Source organism: Aricia agestis, chromosome 20 (assembly GCF_905147365.1).
Source record: "Aricia agestis chromosome 20, ilAriAges1.1, whole genome shotgun sequence".
NCBI lineage: Eukaryota > Metazoa > Arthropoda > Insecta > Lepidoptera > Lycaenidae > Aricia > Aricia agestis.
This window is the reverse complement of record NC_056425.1, coordinates 11,369,821-11,384,468: the sequence shown is the minus strand read 5'-3', so window position 1 is coordinate 11,384,468 and position 14,648 is coordinate 11,369,821. Positions and strand designations below refer to the sequence as shown.

At 40.9% G+C, this 14,648-nt stretch overlaps 1 protein-coding gene across 2 annotated transcripts in view; it reads left to right on the top strand.

Annotated features, from left to right (window-relative positions):
• LOC121737274 (CD109 antigen-like) overlaps positions 1-14,648 on the top strand; it is a 45,627-nt gene that overhangs the window by 10,778 nt on the left and 20,201 nt on the right. For both annotated transcript variants that reach the window (XM_042128897.1, XM_042128898.1), the window contains exons 2-22: positions 509-681; positions 1,046-1,118; positions 2,060-2,222; positions 4,151-4,315; positions 4,796-4,911; positions 5,567-5,756; positions 6,540-6,665; positions 6,923-7,114; positions 8,148-8,309; positions 8,410-8,727; positions 9,101-9,326; positions 9,703-9,842; positions 10,234-10,380; positions 10,687-10,794; positions 11,447-11,637; positions 11,922-11,998; positions 12,442-12,560; positions 12,826-12,961; positions 13,375-13,499; positions 13,781-13,903; positions 14,239-14,590. In XM_042128897.1, the coding sequence (XP_041984831.1) occupies positions 509-681; positions 1,046-1,118; positions 2,060-2,222; positions 4,151-4,315; positions 4,796-4,911; positions 5,567-5,756; positions 6,540-6,665; positions 6,923-7,114; positions 8,148-8,309; positions 8,410-8,727; positions 9,101-9,326; positions 9,703-9,842; positions 10,234-10,380; positions 10,687-10,794; positions 11,447-11,637; positions 11,922-11,998; positions 12,442-12,560; positions 12,826-12,961; positions 13,375-13,499; positions 13,781-13,903; positions 14,239-14,590 (3,422 nt within the window). The remainder of the gene's footprint in view (positions 1-508; positions 682-1,045; positions 1,119-2,059; positions 2,223-4,150; positions 4,316-4,795; positions 4,912-5,566; positions 5,757-6,539; positions 6,666-6,922; positions 7,115-8,147; positions 8,310-8,409; positions 8,728-9,100; positions 9,327-9,702; positions 9,843-10,233; positions 10,381-10,686; positions 10,795-11,446; positions 11,638-11,921; positions 11,999-12,441; positions 12,561-12,825; positions 12,962-13,374; positions 13,500-13,780; positions 13,904-14,238; positions 14,591-14,648) is intronic.

The following is a 14,648-nucleotide window of genomic DNA, read 5'->3' as shown; positions in this document are numbered from 1 at the left end:
CAAATATCTCATAAGAAAGACCTGCCCGAAACGCTCCATACAAAGTGCTACGAAAGACTGACGTCAGTCTTTCGTAGTTTGTACGCATCGGGAGACAACTTTGTTCGACAGGTATATTAAATATTGCGTTTATGAAAGTGGTTTCATAACAAAAGTTGCTTTTAATTGCATAAGTTATCGAATTGTATACAAATATTAAGAAATTTAATTGAAAAAAAATTCGACTCGAATATCCAACTTTGAAGGCACATACATAACAAAAAAAATACAAATGCTATCAAGCTGAAATTTTGGGAACACTTATTTTTTACCGTGATTTCTTTATTTTATTAACAAAATTCGCTAATCTTTGACCTTGTCATCATCCCTATATACTCATACTTAAACTCAAAATTTTGTATTCAGAATATTTTTTTAAATGTTCTCTGAACGTCGGGTGCCTACCACCGGTTCGGGAACTTACCTGGCTAGAAGAACCATATAAATATAAATCCTGTTCCTTCCCCAGCTCACCATGTCTGGACCAGAACCACATATTCTTCGTGCCAGGAGTGCTGGCAGCTGGTGGAAGCAGTAGAGCCTGCCTGTCGCGGTTCCATCCTGACGGCCAGGCGCGGATGATCATCACCCTGGTCACGGAAGATGGGCAGAGAGTGTCTGCTAGCAGGGATCTTGCTACAGGTATACCATTAGCGGAAAAGGCTACTATTTGTCTGACCATTTTGGCTACATGTACGGTGTTCACTAAAGCATTGTATTGCTATCATTTTGGCTACGTGTATAGTGTACACTAAATCATTGCATTGCTATTTGGCATTTGCTATTGCTACTTTAAAACCTAACAAAAAAAGGTTGTCACACTTTAAAGTCCAAAAACACTGTCACCAATTTTCCCGGCGACGCAAAATTGCATTCCATTTCCAAATTCTGAACTCCAATAGTGAAACAACTACCTACAGAAAATGCGATTTTGCCTTTAATGTCACGATGTTGATTCTAGTTTTATTTATTCCGTGATTTTGGCTAAGCTTTTTTTTTGTTTTAGGGGACGGCGGCTGTCTCGACCTGTCGGTTCCGCAAAAACCGAACACAAAGGCTGATGTGAATGTCAATGTCAGGTAAGATCTACGATAGTGGATAAACTATACCTGCCCTAGTAGACAAGTGGCAAGCGATTATCGTAAACGCTAACAAAATGTATGCGATTTGACATAAGTCATCGCTTCGCTAGCGAATACTAATGTCAAATCCCATACATTTTGTGGTGTTGGCGTTTACGATAATCGCTTGCCGCTTGTCTAGGCCCTCTGACATGCGAACTATAGGACGTTACGTGTAGGACGACAGACAAGTACCTACTCAATGTCGTTACACGATGTTTTGTCCTTATCCATAAAGAGCGTGATGCCTTTTCCACGTTGGCCCTTGATGGACCAATCTAGGGCCAACTTAGAGAAGCCGCATCACACGAACGATTACGTACGTTTATAAGGTATAAATTATAACCTCTACACGAGTGTATATATTTTTGTATGATTCCCATGAACAGCTTTGTGATCGTGTTTATACATGATGAGTTGATGACCCAACATGGCTAACTATACGCTTTTATATTTTACTAGGGGTTAAATGACCTAGGGCTCGGGCGGCGGAGTGGGGAATACGCTGCCCATTGCACGAGCCCTGTCCGGTAGATGAGCGCCTGGAACCTCGGACTGCTCTCCCGAAGGCTCAACAGCTTACAGCTGCTGCGATGGAGTCTGCACAGGCAGATGCCGCTAACTGGGCTGCCGCAGATATCGCCCTCGTAGGCGGGTCCGGTGGCCCAGCAGCGTAGCGGAGAAAGGAGGCCCCGTTGGGTTTTAGTGGGTAAATCCGAGTGCTCCTCCTTACTGCAGCACCTGGGGAGTCCCACATATCCCGGCGACCATTCCCCTGGGCTGTCGGGAATGCGCAACGCATTTCCCACCGAAAAAAAGGGGATGTTAAATGACCTAACTGTCTGTCTAGCAGTCTATCGATTTAATTATGGGTCCTAATTTAAAACTTCTCTCTGCAGATACATAGACGGCAACTGCGTCTGGACACAACGTGTGCCCGTCCGCATCGCCGCCAGCAAAGTACTGGTGGTCCACACTGAGCGGGCACGGTACCGACCCGGGGAAGTGCTGAAATTTCGGGTGCTGGCGCTGAAAACTGACCTCACGCCGGTCAGCACTGCGGTGAGTACCATGACAGTTATACGGGATGAGGGTAGGTGGTAGATGCACTGGAATTTGAATTTTTAGTAAAAAGGATGAAAGCACTAGAAATTTAGCTCTGGGTTAATATGGTAGAGCAAACTGTCTATGACTGTAACTGGTGTCTGGACTCTGGAGCCATATATTTTGAAGTGTGTTATTGAGTTATCGTTCTAAACTCTATAATCTATATTATACTGTATTTTATTTTGATGAAAACATTATTGTTATTTCGTTGCATATAATTATGAAACGAATAAAAGTTAAATAAATTTTCAAAAAAATAAAACCACTAGGTTTTGTTTACAATAATTTACATGAAGGTAGAAAGGAGGATGTGCATATTATGACAAGGCACGCTCTGAGCTCTCTAGTGCCCGCCTTCTGACCTGGATCTAGCCTACCTTGGGACATGATTTAGTGCTTTTGAATAAAACTATAATATTTCAGCCAGATTTTAGGCTCAATCCTACGAATGCTGCTTATTTGGTAACGTAGTTAGTGCCCCAGTAAGTCTTAGAGCCCCCGCAAACTACACACTTTTATTTGGCTAGTAGTTTGACCAAATTGGGGTTTCAGTACATTATTATAGGCCGATACAAATCCTTTAGTGTGCGCACCTTCATAAATCGTCATACTGATTAAGCTTTTGATCAAACTATCAGCCCACTAAAAGTCTGCAGTTTGCGGGGGCTCTTAAAGAAAATTCATAACAGACGTCATTAAAATTAGCACTAAATCTTAATTTCACCAATATAATACAAACAAAAATATAACAGTTATTTAAAGCCGGTGTTAGGGTTATATTTCAGTTTCCGTCAATATGTCAAATGGCCAGAACCGATTAATCCACGAGCGATATTGTTTGAAATGGTTATAGTTTTTACCGCTTGAATGCATATTCTACCTAAAATTCTATTTTTGATCGCACTTTTTCAGTTTCATTTTAGTATTTTTTGTGTTATCAAAACAATAAAATGATAGCTGGCTTACCGCCGTACTCAGAGACATTAAGCTATGATTAACCATCAATTAAATGAAGAGTTTTACAGATAATGTATGGGGCTTATGTCAAAATTTTGAATTAATTACATTTAAGTAATTAATGTTCCACTCTGAGTGCGGCAGTTAGTGATACTGTGTTAAATATAACACAATCACCAACGTGCTAGTATTGTTCGTCACTAAGAAAATATACGGTCCCCATAAATTTTAAGACGAACAAAGTTGCAGGTAACATTTTGAATAATGTTTCACGTACCTAGGTAAATTAAAAATTAATTGAAAAATCACATAATGTTATAAGTTATAATAATAAAACAGGTAACAGACGGACTGACAGAAAGATACACTTTTGCATTTATAATATTATTAGTATGGATTAGCCATAGCTCGTAGGTGGCGGACATTTAAACCGGTCGATATCCTATTTTTTTAAATATTATTTACAGTAACATACATTTCCTGAGCCAGTCAGCGTTACAATGACACAGTTAATGTTTATTAACAATACGCTTACAATGCGAAATGTAACAATGAAAAGAATAACCGTTTTGTATCAGCAAATTGTAACAAAAACCCAAATCAAAACGGATTAAATCATACGAAGTGAACGTAATATGGAACATTTTCTAACATAATCTTATAATTAACTTAGCTTTAGTTAAATCACGTTGTTAATTAATGGCGGAATAAGTTTTATTTGCAATGAGATGAAAGATCGTATATAACTTTTTAATGTGAGCGAAGCCGCGGGAAAAAGCTCGTGTTTAATAATAAAATTAATTAATTATTATTATTCACAATTGACCATTCACTGGCCAAATTTTTTGCAATGGCTCTTTATAACATAATTATAGTTATAACGCTTATTACGTCATAATAACTCACCAAACCACCTTCGTCTCCAGGTAGAAGAAATATGGCTGGAGGGTCCAGGGTCCTGGGAGGTGAAGGCAGCCCAGTGGAACCGCGTGCGCACCAGGACAGGTCTGGTGCAGCTGCAGCATGAACTGGACGAGCTCGCTCCACCTGGGAAGTGGACCTTGAGGGCACGGCTAGATGATGGGTCACAGGTAACATGATGATACTGGCGAAGGCTGATTTTTTCTGAAAGGAAAGCAGAAAGCTGGTTTCCTTTCATAAAGAATCAGCCTTGTGTATAAATTGTAAAGACACAGATGAAGACTAGAAATTTGGATGACTGCCTTCGTACAGGAAACTAATAGAAATGGAGCTGAAGAAATTCCTATCGCACACCAGTAATAGACGCTAATCTGTATAATGACCAGAAAGTGTTATGAACCTTGAAAGCAGACAATAAAGAATATTACTTTCTTACATTGAGATATAAGTACTTATATCTCAATGCTTTTTAAACTAACCAAAAAGGGAGTCACGTCTGCAGTACTAATTTCCAATTCTTCAAGATCACCGATCAAATAACAACTTACTTTAATTGCTATAATAATATGTGTTTTATATTTTAGAGTTCACATAACGTTAAATGACGTCATGTGTGCTAATTTCAGGCATTCTCCGTCTTGATTTTTCAGGGTTCTTCAACTTTTCTGGTGGGAAACTATGAGCTCCCTCCATTTCAACTGACAGTGCGACACTCCGCCAAGGTGCTGCGCTCCAGTGAAAGACTGTCGTGGACTGTGTGCGTTAGGTAAGATAACCTACTAAAACTTTTTGCTTTAAACTGTGGTATTTTTTCGGCATTTTTTAATAATCCTTGTTTATGGTCAATATTTTTTTCAAACAAAGAAGTTTTTTAGGGTTGGAAAGAATATTTATATCAACTATCTGCTTATGTGGCTTTAAATCAAGAGTCTGATAAGATTCAGTGAATTTTATTCATGACGAGCTTTTGCCCGCGGCTTCGCTCGCGTTAAGAAGTATTATTATATACAAACTTTCATCCCCTATTTTAATCCCTTGGAGGTGGAATTGATAAAAATTCTTTCTTAGCGGATGCCTACGTCATATCATCTACCTGCATGCCAAATTTCAGCCCGATCGGTCCAGTGGCTTGGGGCTTGGGCTGTGCGTTGATAGATCACCATGTCAGTCAGTCACCTTTGAGTTTTACATATATAGATAGATAGATGGCACTGCATAATTTGATCTTGTTATGCCAAGTCCAGCCGACATAGCGACTAAAAACGTAACCGAATAACCGCATCTGCCTTTGAATCAATTACTCTGCGTTAGTTGGCTCTGTCTGATGATACTTCCGCTTCATCCATCAAACTCTCTTATCTCATTTTCAAACTCCTACTAAATTGAGGTAGCTCCATTCAAGAGGTATATCACTTCACCAGGTATCCTTGGTCAGAAGCAGTAGAAGGTATGCTGGTCATCCGCATCCGAGGTGCTGGCTCTTCAGCTGGTATACGTACGGCGGTGCGGCTGCGCGCCCGCGCCTGCCATCGCCATGCCGCCGCCGCCAGACGAATACAGCTGGACAAGATGGCCGCTGATGACGTGGTGATTGCTGACTTCTCGTTCCAGGTAAGTCTTGTGTCTAATCAAATTCAAATTCTTTATTAAGCATACAATTATATACAATAGTATAAAAGTTTAAAAAAAAGCTAAATACCAAGTTCATGGTCAGCAGTAGAAGGCAGATTAGTCATCCAAGGTGCGAGTTCCGTGGCTGGACGCCATCGCCACCAGAAAGGAGGACAGGTAAAATGTACGACCAATAACGCAGAGACATATAATTATGTCGTTAGAAAGTTCTTTTCTATGGGGGCCAGCCTGTTTCTGTGGACAAAAGTTATATCATATAGAAATCAATGAAAATTAATTTATTTCACATAAGTATAAAAAAAGAGCTAGGGATATTTATTTCCTTGTCATTTAAAATTACTAAATCCGTACTGTTGCCGTTCCGTACCCGTTCCGGCGCGGCTCACAGACCGCTCCTGGGTTAGGTTAGGTTAGCCTCTTGAGTTAGGTTAGGTTAGGTTAGAAGGCTAACCTAACCCAAGAGGCTAACCTAACCTCTTGGCTAATAGAGCTCCTGGGTAAGGTTAGGTTAGCCTTCTAACCTAACCTAACTTAACTCGAGGCTAACCTAACCTATCCCAGGGGCGGTTTGTGCGAAGAATCGTTGCTCACTACGGACCGGCAACAGTAGGTACGCATTTATATCATGCTCTATTTAGGTTAGGGACACTAAAATTTTCTTTACAAATAGAAAAGCTAAGGCTCTCTTCTATTACAAAATCGGATAATTTTAAATCTCTTGGATCTGTCCAGAGAATTTTAAAGAGCATTTTCTTCTTTCAGGAAGAGGGTACTAGGGTTTGGCAGAACACTACCGTCGTGTCACAGGTCGTAGAGAATCCAGTGAGCTTGGAGTTCTTGGTTAAACACAAACCTGTCATTTCACCTGGACTACCGTATAAGTTGAAGGTAAATGTGTATTTAGTAGTCAGCTGTTTATGTATTTCTATACCTACTAACATTTCAATTAGCCATTTAAAATTGGAATAGACTGTGCAGCACATCGCGCACTTGTGTGTTTAGTAATTAAGTAATAAAAGTTCAGTCTTGAATAGAACATTTCAAAAAGTTATGCGCATCAAATAGGCGCTGAAACAGAACGTCAACTGATAAAGTTTGAAGATCATAGTATACTTTAATTTAAATTATCTATTCAATACTTCCAGATCGAAGCCACCCGTTGGGACGACAAACCAGCCACAAACGAACTCGTCCACGTGTGTCGCTCGCCTGCCACAAGCGAGAACGACGCGCGAGTAACAAACGCGGCGTGTGTAGACGCCCTTACCGACGACAGCGGCGTCGCGCGTGTCATGTTCACCGTGGAGGAGCACGCCAGCCCGTACTATGTGTTTGAGGTACTAGGGTATACATTACTTCAATGTTTTCACGCTAGAGGCAGCACCAGCTGCCACCACGCTTAAAAACGTGTCTAGCAATATTCTGATATGACATCTGCAGCATGTCAGATTTTGGTCGGATTATTTCAAAGAATTCTAATAGAATTATTATTTGGATTATTTACTGTATAAGCTCGAGTGCCCTTTTGCTCCTTTACGCAATATTCCCTGTTCTTTCGCAATTCTATTTTAGCGCCGCTAAGTGTTAAGCAGAGGCTTAACCTACGCGTCAGTGACGGAGTCAAGTTGTTAAATGTGCGTTTTGTATACGACAGTATATATTATGTCTATGGTTTTGTATACAAAAAACATATTTGACAACTTGACGCAACTTGACGCTCCGTCACTGCGCGTAAGTTTGTTCTAAGCTTAACAATTCTATGTAACATTTCCACTACTTAGAGCGCGTTCAGACGTACGCGTGTTCTGCGCGTGTTCTACTAGCGTATAGCAACTGCGCTGAACCCGCGCAGGGTCAGCGCGTGCCGCGCGCGTGTTTTCCCATTTTTCACATCCGCGGATGTGAATGCGGATGCGGATTTTAAGGGGCTGACATCCGCGGATGCGGATGCGGATGTTTCGGATCCTATATAAAATATAAATATTATACTATACTAGCGGGCCCGACGGACGACGTCCCGTCATAATCATAACTCATATCTATGAAGTTTAAATTGTCAATAGCGTAATGACTAATGACATGATTCTATACATCAAACCCGCCCCTTTTCTTTCTTGTCGCAACTCCTATGACATCCGCATCCGCATGAAAATCCGCATTGATTTAATGCGGATGCGGACGCAGATGCAGATGTCCAAATTTGCGTGGATGCTCCGCATTTACGGATGCGGATGCGAATATTCGCAACATCCCTGGTCTGAACGCGCCCTTAGGCTGTAATTTTGTTTTCCAATTCAAAATTTATATACCGATATACCGGTGTGTCCCGTAAACGCCCTTTTTCCAGTTTTTATTATTAATTTATTTCAGGCCAGTGCCCGTAACACACACATAAGGCTGGTCGCACACAGCGCGGTGAGCGGCGCGCGCTCGGCGTTCGGCCCGCTCCGCGCCGCACGAACGCGCTCTATACTGCCGCTGTATTTGCGACTACCCGCACACAGCAATACTCCGGTCACTGTGCACTTTGTTGTAAGTATTTTAGACGAGACAAATAGAGCTAGGGCTCTATTATCATTTCTTCCTGTTCAACGACCGGACTTTATAAGACTAATAATTTATTCTAATGCAGGTAATAACTCGAGGTGGTACAATATACCGGTGGGGAGCCACCACGCAATGTCCCACTCACGACTCAGACCAGATCCACACCACCACCAGAAACAGCATTTGTCCAACCCTGGACATCCCCCGGAGAAGTAACCTGATCATCACCAACTCATCAGATTTAGACTCTTTGAAGGACTTCCACGCTGCCAAGATAATGCTTCCACTGAAAATGAGCCACCAAATGTGCCCAGATAGCTATCTATTCGCGTATTTCCAGTATGATGGTGAACTTGTGACGGCAAGCAAGCATTTCGAAATGGAGGAATGTTTTACGAATGAGGTAAGTAAAAGGTCCTACAAATAGTATAATAAATAAATAGGCCAGTCAACTGTCAACAAGGTGACAAAATAGACTTAGCAGACTGCACAGTGCACACTTTTGTGGAGTCAAGATGGAAAGCCATGCTTGGCTCGAATAGGCTTAGGCAAGTGAAAAGCAAAGCGATCACTAAATATTGCCAATGTATAATTTAAAACACTATAACATGGAAACCAGGCTCAGCGATTTAGGCACTACAGGCAGGCTCTCAAATTATTAAAATTTATAGGCAAAATAGACATCGCAAAAAATGCGATGAAACTTAATTACTTATGGTTAAAAAATTATCTCTAAAAGAATGGCAACATAGAAACGATGCAACATTTCTTTCTAGGTGGAACTATCTTGGGACAACCGTATAACGCCTCCTGGGTCCACCGCAACTCTAACCCTCTCTACACTCGGTCCAGCTCTCTGTGCCCTCTCAGCTATAGACAATGCTGCCAAATGGACAAACCCACCACACGAGCTGAAGGACGAAGTGATGCAGCAACTACGAAGAGTTATACAGACGCAGAGGAATATCACGCAGTATGATGCAGCGGGGGATTGTTTCTTGAGTAAGTTAGATAATATTTAGCTATAGGCCGCGTTCAAAGGTAGCTTGGCAAAACTGGAAGGGGCAATCGATGCGTGTGTCAACCCACCACCCACCACCGCCCATTACTTGTTACCGTCTGATCGTGATATACTAATAACGACTCTTCTGCTCATAACCATGTTTTTATGTACGACTAATAGAACCAAATAGCGTTAGGATTTTTCTTTCTCTTTATGTGACAACTAGACAAAACACTAAGTCAAAACAGTGCACTATTTTTTATTATTAGTAAAGGCGATAAAACGTCAGGATTACCTTTTAATAATAACAGAATAAGAACGTTTATTAAAAACATGGTATAATGGTTGCAATAATGCAATAATTTTCTCCCAAAGCCTCAGAGGAGCCATTCGATGAAGGCTCCGAGCTATCTGCGAGTGGAGTCCGTAGTATAGGCGCGGGTGCACGGCCGCGCTGCGTGCGGGGACCACAATCACTCACTGATGAAATTAAACCGAGGACTGATTTTGCTGAGGTAAGGTCTTGTGATGTGTTCATGGGGTGTTAGGATTGCGGAACAAAAAGAAGTTACAGACAGACACACAAACAGACGGAGAAAAAGACGGTGAAGGCAGAAAAGCCATCCGAAAAGTGCGTGGACCACAACCGCTCACTTATGAAGTTAAACCGAGTAATGACTTTGCTGTGGTAATTCTTGAAGTTTTGTGGTCAGGTTAGCTTTATGGGCAAGGTAAAGGGGTAAGTGGTAACCGATGATCTGACGGATAGAAAAAAGACATAGAAATCGGAAGAGCTATTTGACGAAGAAAATAAAACTACAAATTATTGGTTTTCGGGACCATGACCAATGATAATTTGATGATTTACAAGTTACATGATTATTTTAACCACTAATCTTTTCACAGGCATGGCTATGGCGTCTTCTCCCAGTTGGCTCTAACGGCACTGGAGTCACGTCTGCTGTAACCCCAGACTCCGTCACCAGATACGAGGCGTCCGCCTTCTGTCTGTCCAAGACCGGGGTTGCTGTGTCACAACCTGCTGTATTACAGGTATGTAAGATAAATTAATAATATTACACAAAAAATAGAATCATATCATCGATGTAATAAGATGAAATTATTGGTAATCTGAATTTAGGACTCTCTTGAATTTTTTATAAAAGAGTCAAATTGGTAAAAACTGAAAATCAAAACTATTTAAATCTGACTATGCTCTAAATTGAATTAAATTCTTTATTAAATTTAAAATTTTTATTTTATATTTCATGTTTTGGTCTATTCTATTTGCTCTCTGTAAGTAAATATTGTGTAAGATTAATTGCAATACCTACATAATATAGTTTCTTCAATATTTAGGTGTTTCGTGAATTTTTCATCCACGCGGACGGTCCCAAACAACTACGACGCGGCGACACCACCATCATGCGATATCGCCTCTTCAATTATCTATACGAGTCTCTCAGCGTGAGTGCTTACTAAGGCTTTTGCCTTATTATTGTTATAACATTTTATTATTAATAGCCGCTAGTGTCCCACAGCTGGGCAAAGACCTTCCCTCTTAATTCCTTCCATACCTTTATCCTTTGCTGTATTTGGCCACTTATATCTACAGCGTCTAGCTCGTCGCGCCACCTTTTCTTTGGTTTGCCCCTGTTTTTTTTTTTTTTAATGAAATAAGGGGGCACACGAGCAAACGGGTCACCTGATGGAAAGCAACTTCCGTCGCCCATAGACACTCGCAGGATCAGAAGAGCTGCGTGCGTTGCCGGCCTTTTAAGAGGGAATAGGGTAATAGGGGAGGATAGGGATGGGAGGGAAAGGGAATAGGGGAGGGTAGGGGATTGGGCCTCCGGTAAACTCACTCACTCGGCAAAACACAGCGCAAGCGCTGTTTCACGCCGGTTTTCTGTGAGAACGTGGTATTTCTCCGGTCGAGCCGGCCCATTCATGCCGAAGCATGGCTCTCCCACGTATAAAAGCGATTATGACTATATTGAAGCGATCATTACTATAATTGGCTAGACATGATCCGAATATAACCGATTTGTTAAAAATAATTTCTCAGTTAACATAAATTTATTATTCGTAGGTTAAAATAATATTCCTTTATTTTCAGGTACAAGTAACAGTAGCATCAGACCAATCTCTGGATATTCTAGAACGTACAGAGCTGTTATGCATAAGAGCTAGATCATCCGTAGCTCGTAGACTTACCATCACAGCTAGAGAGTTAGGTGAGGGTAGTTTGAGGATACGCGCTGAACCCAAGAGAGGCGCTTGTGGTAATAACACTACTGCTGGGAGTGGGTAAGTGATAGGTGAAGATAGTGGAATGTCAAAAGATTGTCAAAGTAGCGTAACATTCTCTTAGCGTCAATAGACTATAGTAATGATAGAGAAGATGGTGATAATGGTGTAGGTTATGATAATAAAGATGGCGTTTATGAATTTGAATTTGAAAAATATGTCGATTTTCGGTAGAAAAAGAATATGGTCATAAAAATACAAGTACTGATTATTTAAACCAATGTTTTAGATATTTCGGTTCGATATTTTGAAGATCATAAAGACAATGTAATAAATAATTTCAGAGATGAAGTAGTTATTAAAGTAAAGGTGGAACCTGAAGGCGTCCCGACACACGATTACAAATCTGCATTACTTTGTGGTGAGTTCTCTATCTCTTTTACTCGCACCCAAATATTTAGCTATCTCATTCCCACAGACGTACACGACGAAAAGCAATAGCGATATAAAGTATCGCCATTGCTTTTCATCGTGTACTTAAGGGCCTGTTTCACCACTTTCTGATAGAGTGCGGAATAGGCTATTCACAGCTTTTATGACAGATTCTCCATATCTATCTGTCTAATCTGTATAATCTGTCAAGTTAAGTAGTGGATAGTGGAAGTGGTGAAACAGGCCCTAAGCCTTATAAAACAATAGTGATATATCAAGAACCTAATCTCTACGCGTTTGATGACCGGCCTATATTATTGCTGAGAAGTTTGAGCAAATAATGATCACAGAAGCGAATTAGGTTTAACTGAAAATATGTTTAATTAGCTTGGTTGCTTTTGTCTACTTTGTTTACATTTCTTGTGATTTCAGCCAACACCGGTTTCGGAGCTTCGGACGAGACGTGGAAATGGCCCCAAGTGCAAGCAACGCCGGGATCAGAGAGCTTGATCGTTTGGGTCACGGGAGATCTGAATGGACCCTTGTTAGCTGTAAGTTTCGCCATCGATTCACTTGTTGGAATTATTTATGGCGGTGTATGGACATCTTTAAAACTTACTTTGTCATTGAGTATATTTTAGCGTGAATAGATCAGAGCTTTTGGCTTGATATCAATTTAACAGGTTTGCATAGTATATAGTCCCAAATGCGAAAGTTTGTCCGTTCGTGTGTTTCCGCTTTTTGATTAACCCTTATCTGGATTAAAATAACACAATGATACCTCAGCGTCAATTCGTTTTTGAATCGTTATTCCAGGATGCAGACTCCCTAATCCTCCTACCCCGTGGGTGTGGGGAACAGAACATGCAGCGCCTCGCCGCCAACTACCTCGCGTCGCTGCTGCAGAACTCCTCCCCAAATACCATCACCACAAGACTGCATATGGCTAGAGGTAAGTCGTTCTCATCTAAAGTATTGGTTAAGTTAGGTTGTATTGCTAATTTCCTATACAGCGGTTTTAAAAACTTTTAAAATAGACAAAAACGTATCTAGGTAATTATTAATTACTAAGTAGGTTTGCTGGTGCCCGGTACTATGCCTAAGAGAGTGGAGCACCTTGGGATTTTAGTGGGTAGATCCTACGGGAGTCCTACATACCCTAGCGATTTCCCCAATCTGCCGGGGTCCATGCGCATTTCCCCATGTAAAATAAATAAATACTATGCAAGTTCTCTAATTATAGCCAGGTACCGATTGCGTCTATTACTATCTATGAACCCCCAAAAATCTCGTGATCGTGACAACATTTCAGCATCGATCTCCCACGTTTGATTTTTTTACTACACGCATTTTCTCATCCAACAGGTTTCGTCCGTCAAATGCAGTACCTCCACCCATCAGGTGGGTTCAGCGCGTTCGGTCCCTCAGACCCCGTACCCTCCACCTGGCTCACCGCCTTCTGCGTCAGATACCTGAGGAGAATACACCAGGTATACCTTGGCTACACCTTGACTATAATGCCATACATTGTTTCTAAGGTTTATGACAGAATAATATCTATTTCGTCAAACATGTTTTTTCATGTCAAACATTCTCACAATTTAGTATCTTCTTATCTCCAATTTGCTCAGACTCATCCTATATTATCGGCTTTCTCATCATGGTATCATCGTTGATACCTAATTTTCAAGTTATCATGATTTTGTTCCTACGGGCCACTTCATTGATTTGAAGTATTTTCCAGTTAAATTTACCAATACTTTAATTACAGACATTATACCCAGATTCTCCAGTGCCAGATTTCATTAATCGCGCTGAACGATGGCTGATCGACCAGCAGATGGAAAACGGATGCTTTAGGAACGAGGGGCAGATTTTCCATAGAGAACTTAGGGTAAGTTTAAAACGACTTCTGCGACAGCTATGCAACAGGGATGTGATAGCATCATATTGTGCAATATCTGTTGTCAAATGCCTGTTGTATTGCTTTCGCAAGATACTCATCCTGAATTTTTTCTGTGTATAAGATAGACATGATATTATGGATGCTTGTAAATATTTAAGATTTTTTTTGTTATTGAACTTTTTCACAGTTCTCTTTTCTGCAATTTCTCTAAATAGAACTTATCAATAGGCTTCAAGTAAAAAACTATTGACAGCTCCGCTAAGAAAGAACTTGGTATTCTAACGATATTTTAAGCAAACAGCTGACATAAATCCCACTTTTAGGGTGGAATAGAAGACGACGGTGAAATAGCCAGCGTAGCTCTCACAGCATACACCATCTCATCTCTCATGGAAAGCACCACCATACTCCCATACCGCATCATCAAGAACTCCCTATCATGCTTCCGTGCGCTACCGCCAGCTAAATCCAAGACGTCCTCCAAGATATACGCTCATTCCATACTAGCTTATACTCTAATGAGGTTGAGGAGGTATGAGGCGGAATTGGCGAAGATGAACGAGGCTAGTCCTTGGGAGAAACCGTCAGCGTTGAAGGATAGTGAGGAAATGAGGGAGCTGGTGGATTTAATACGAGTGGCAAAAAGAAGTGGGGAGTTCGTTTGGTGGGATTCTGGTATGTATACCTAATTTTGGTATGTTCACCGATAGATGTATAATAATTTATTTGACTT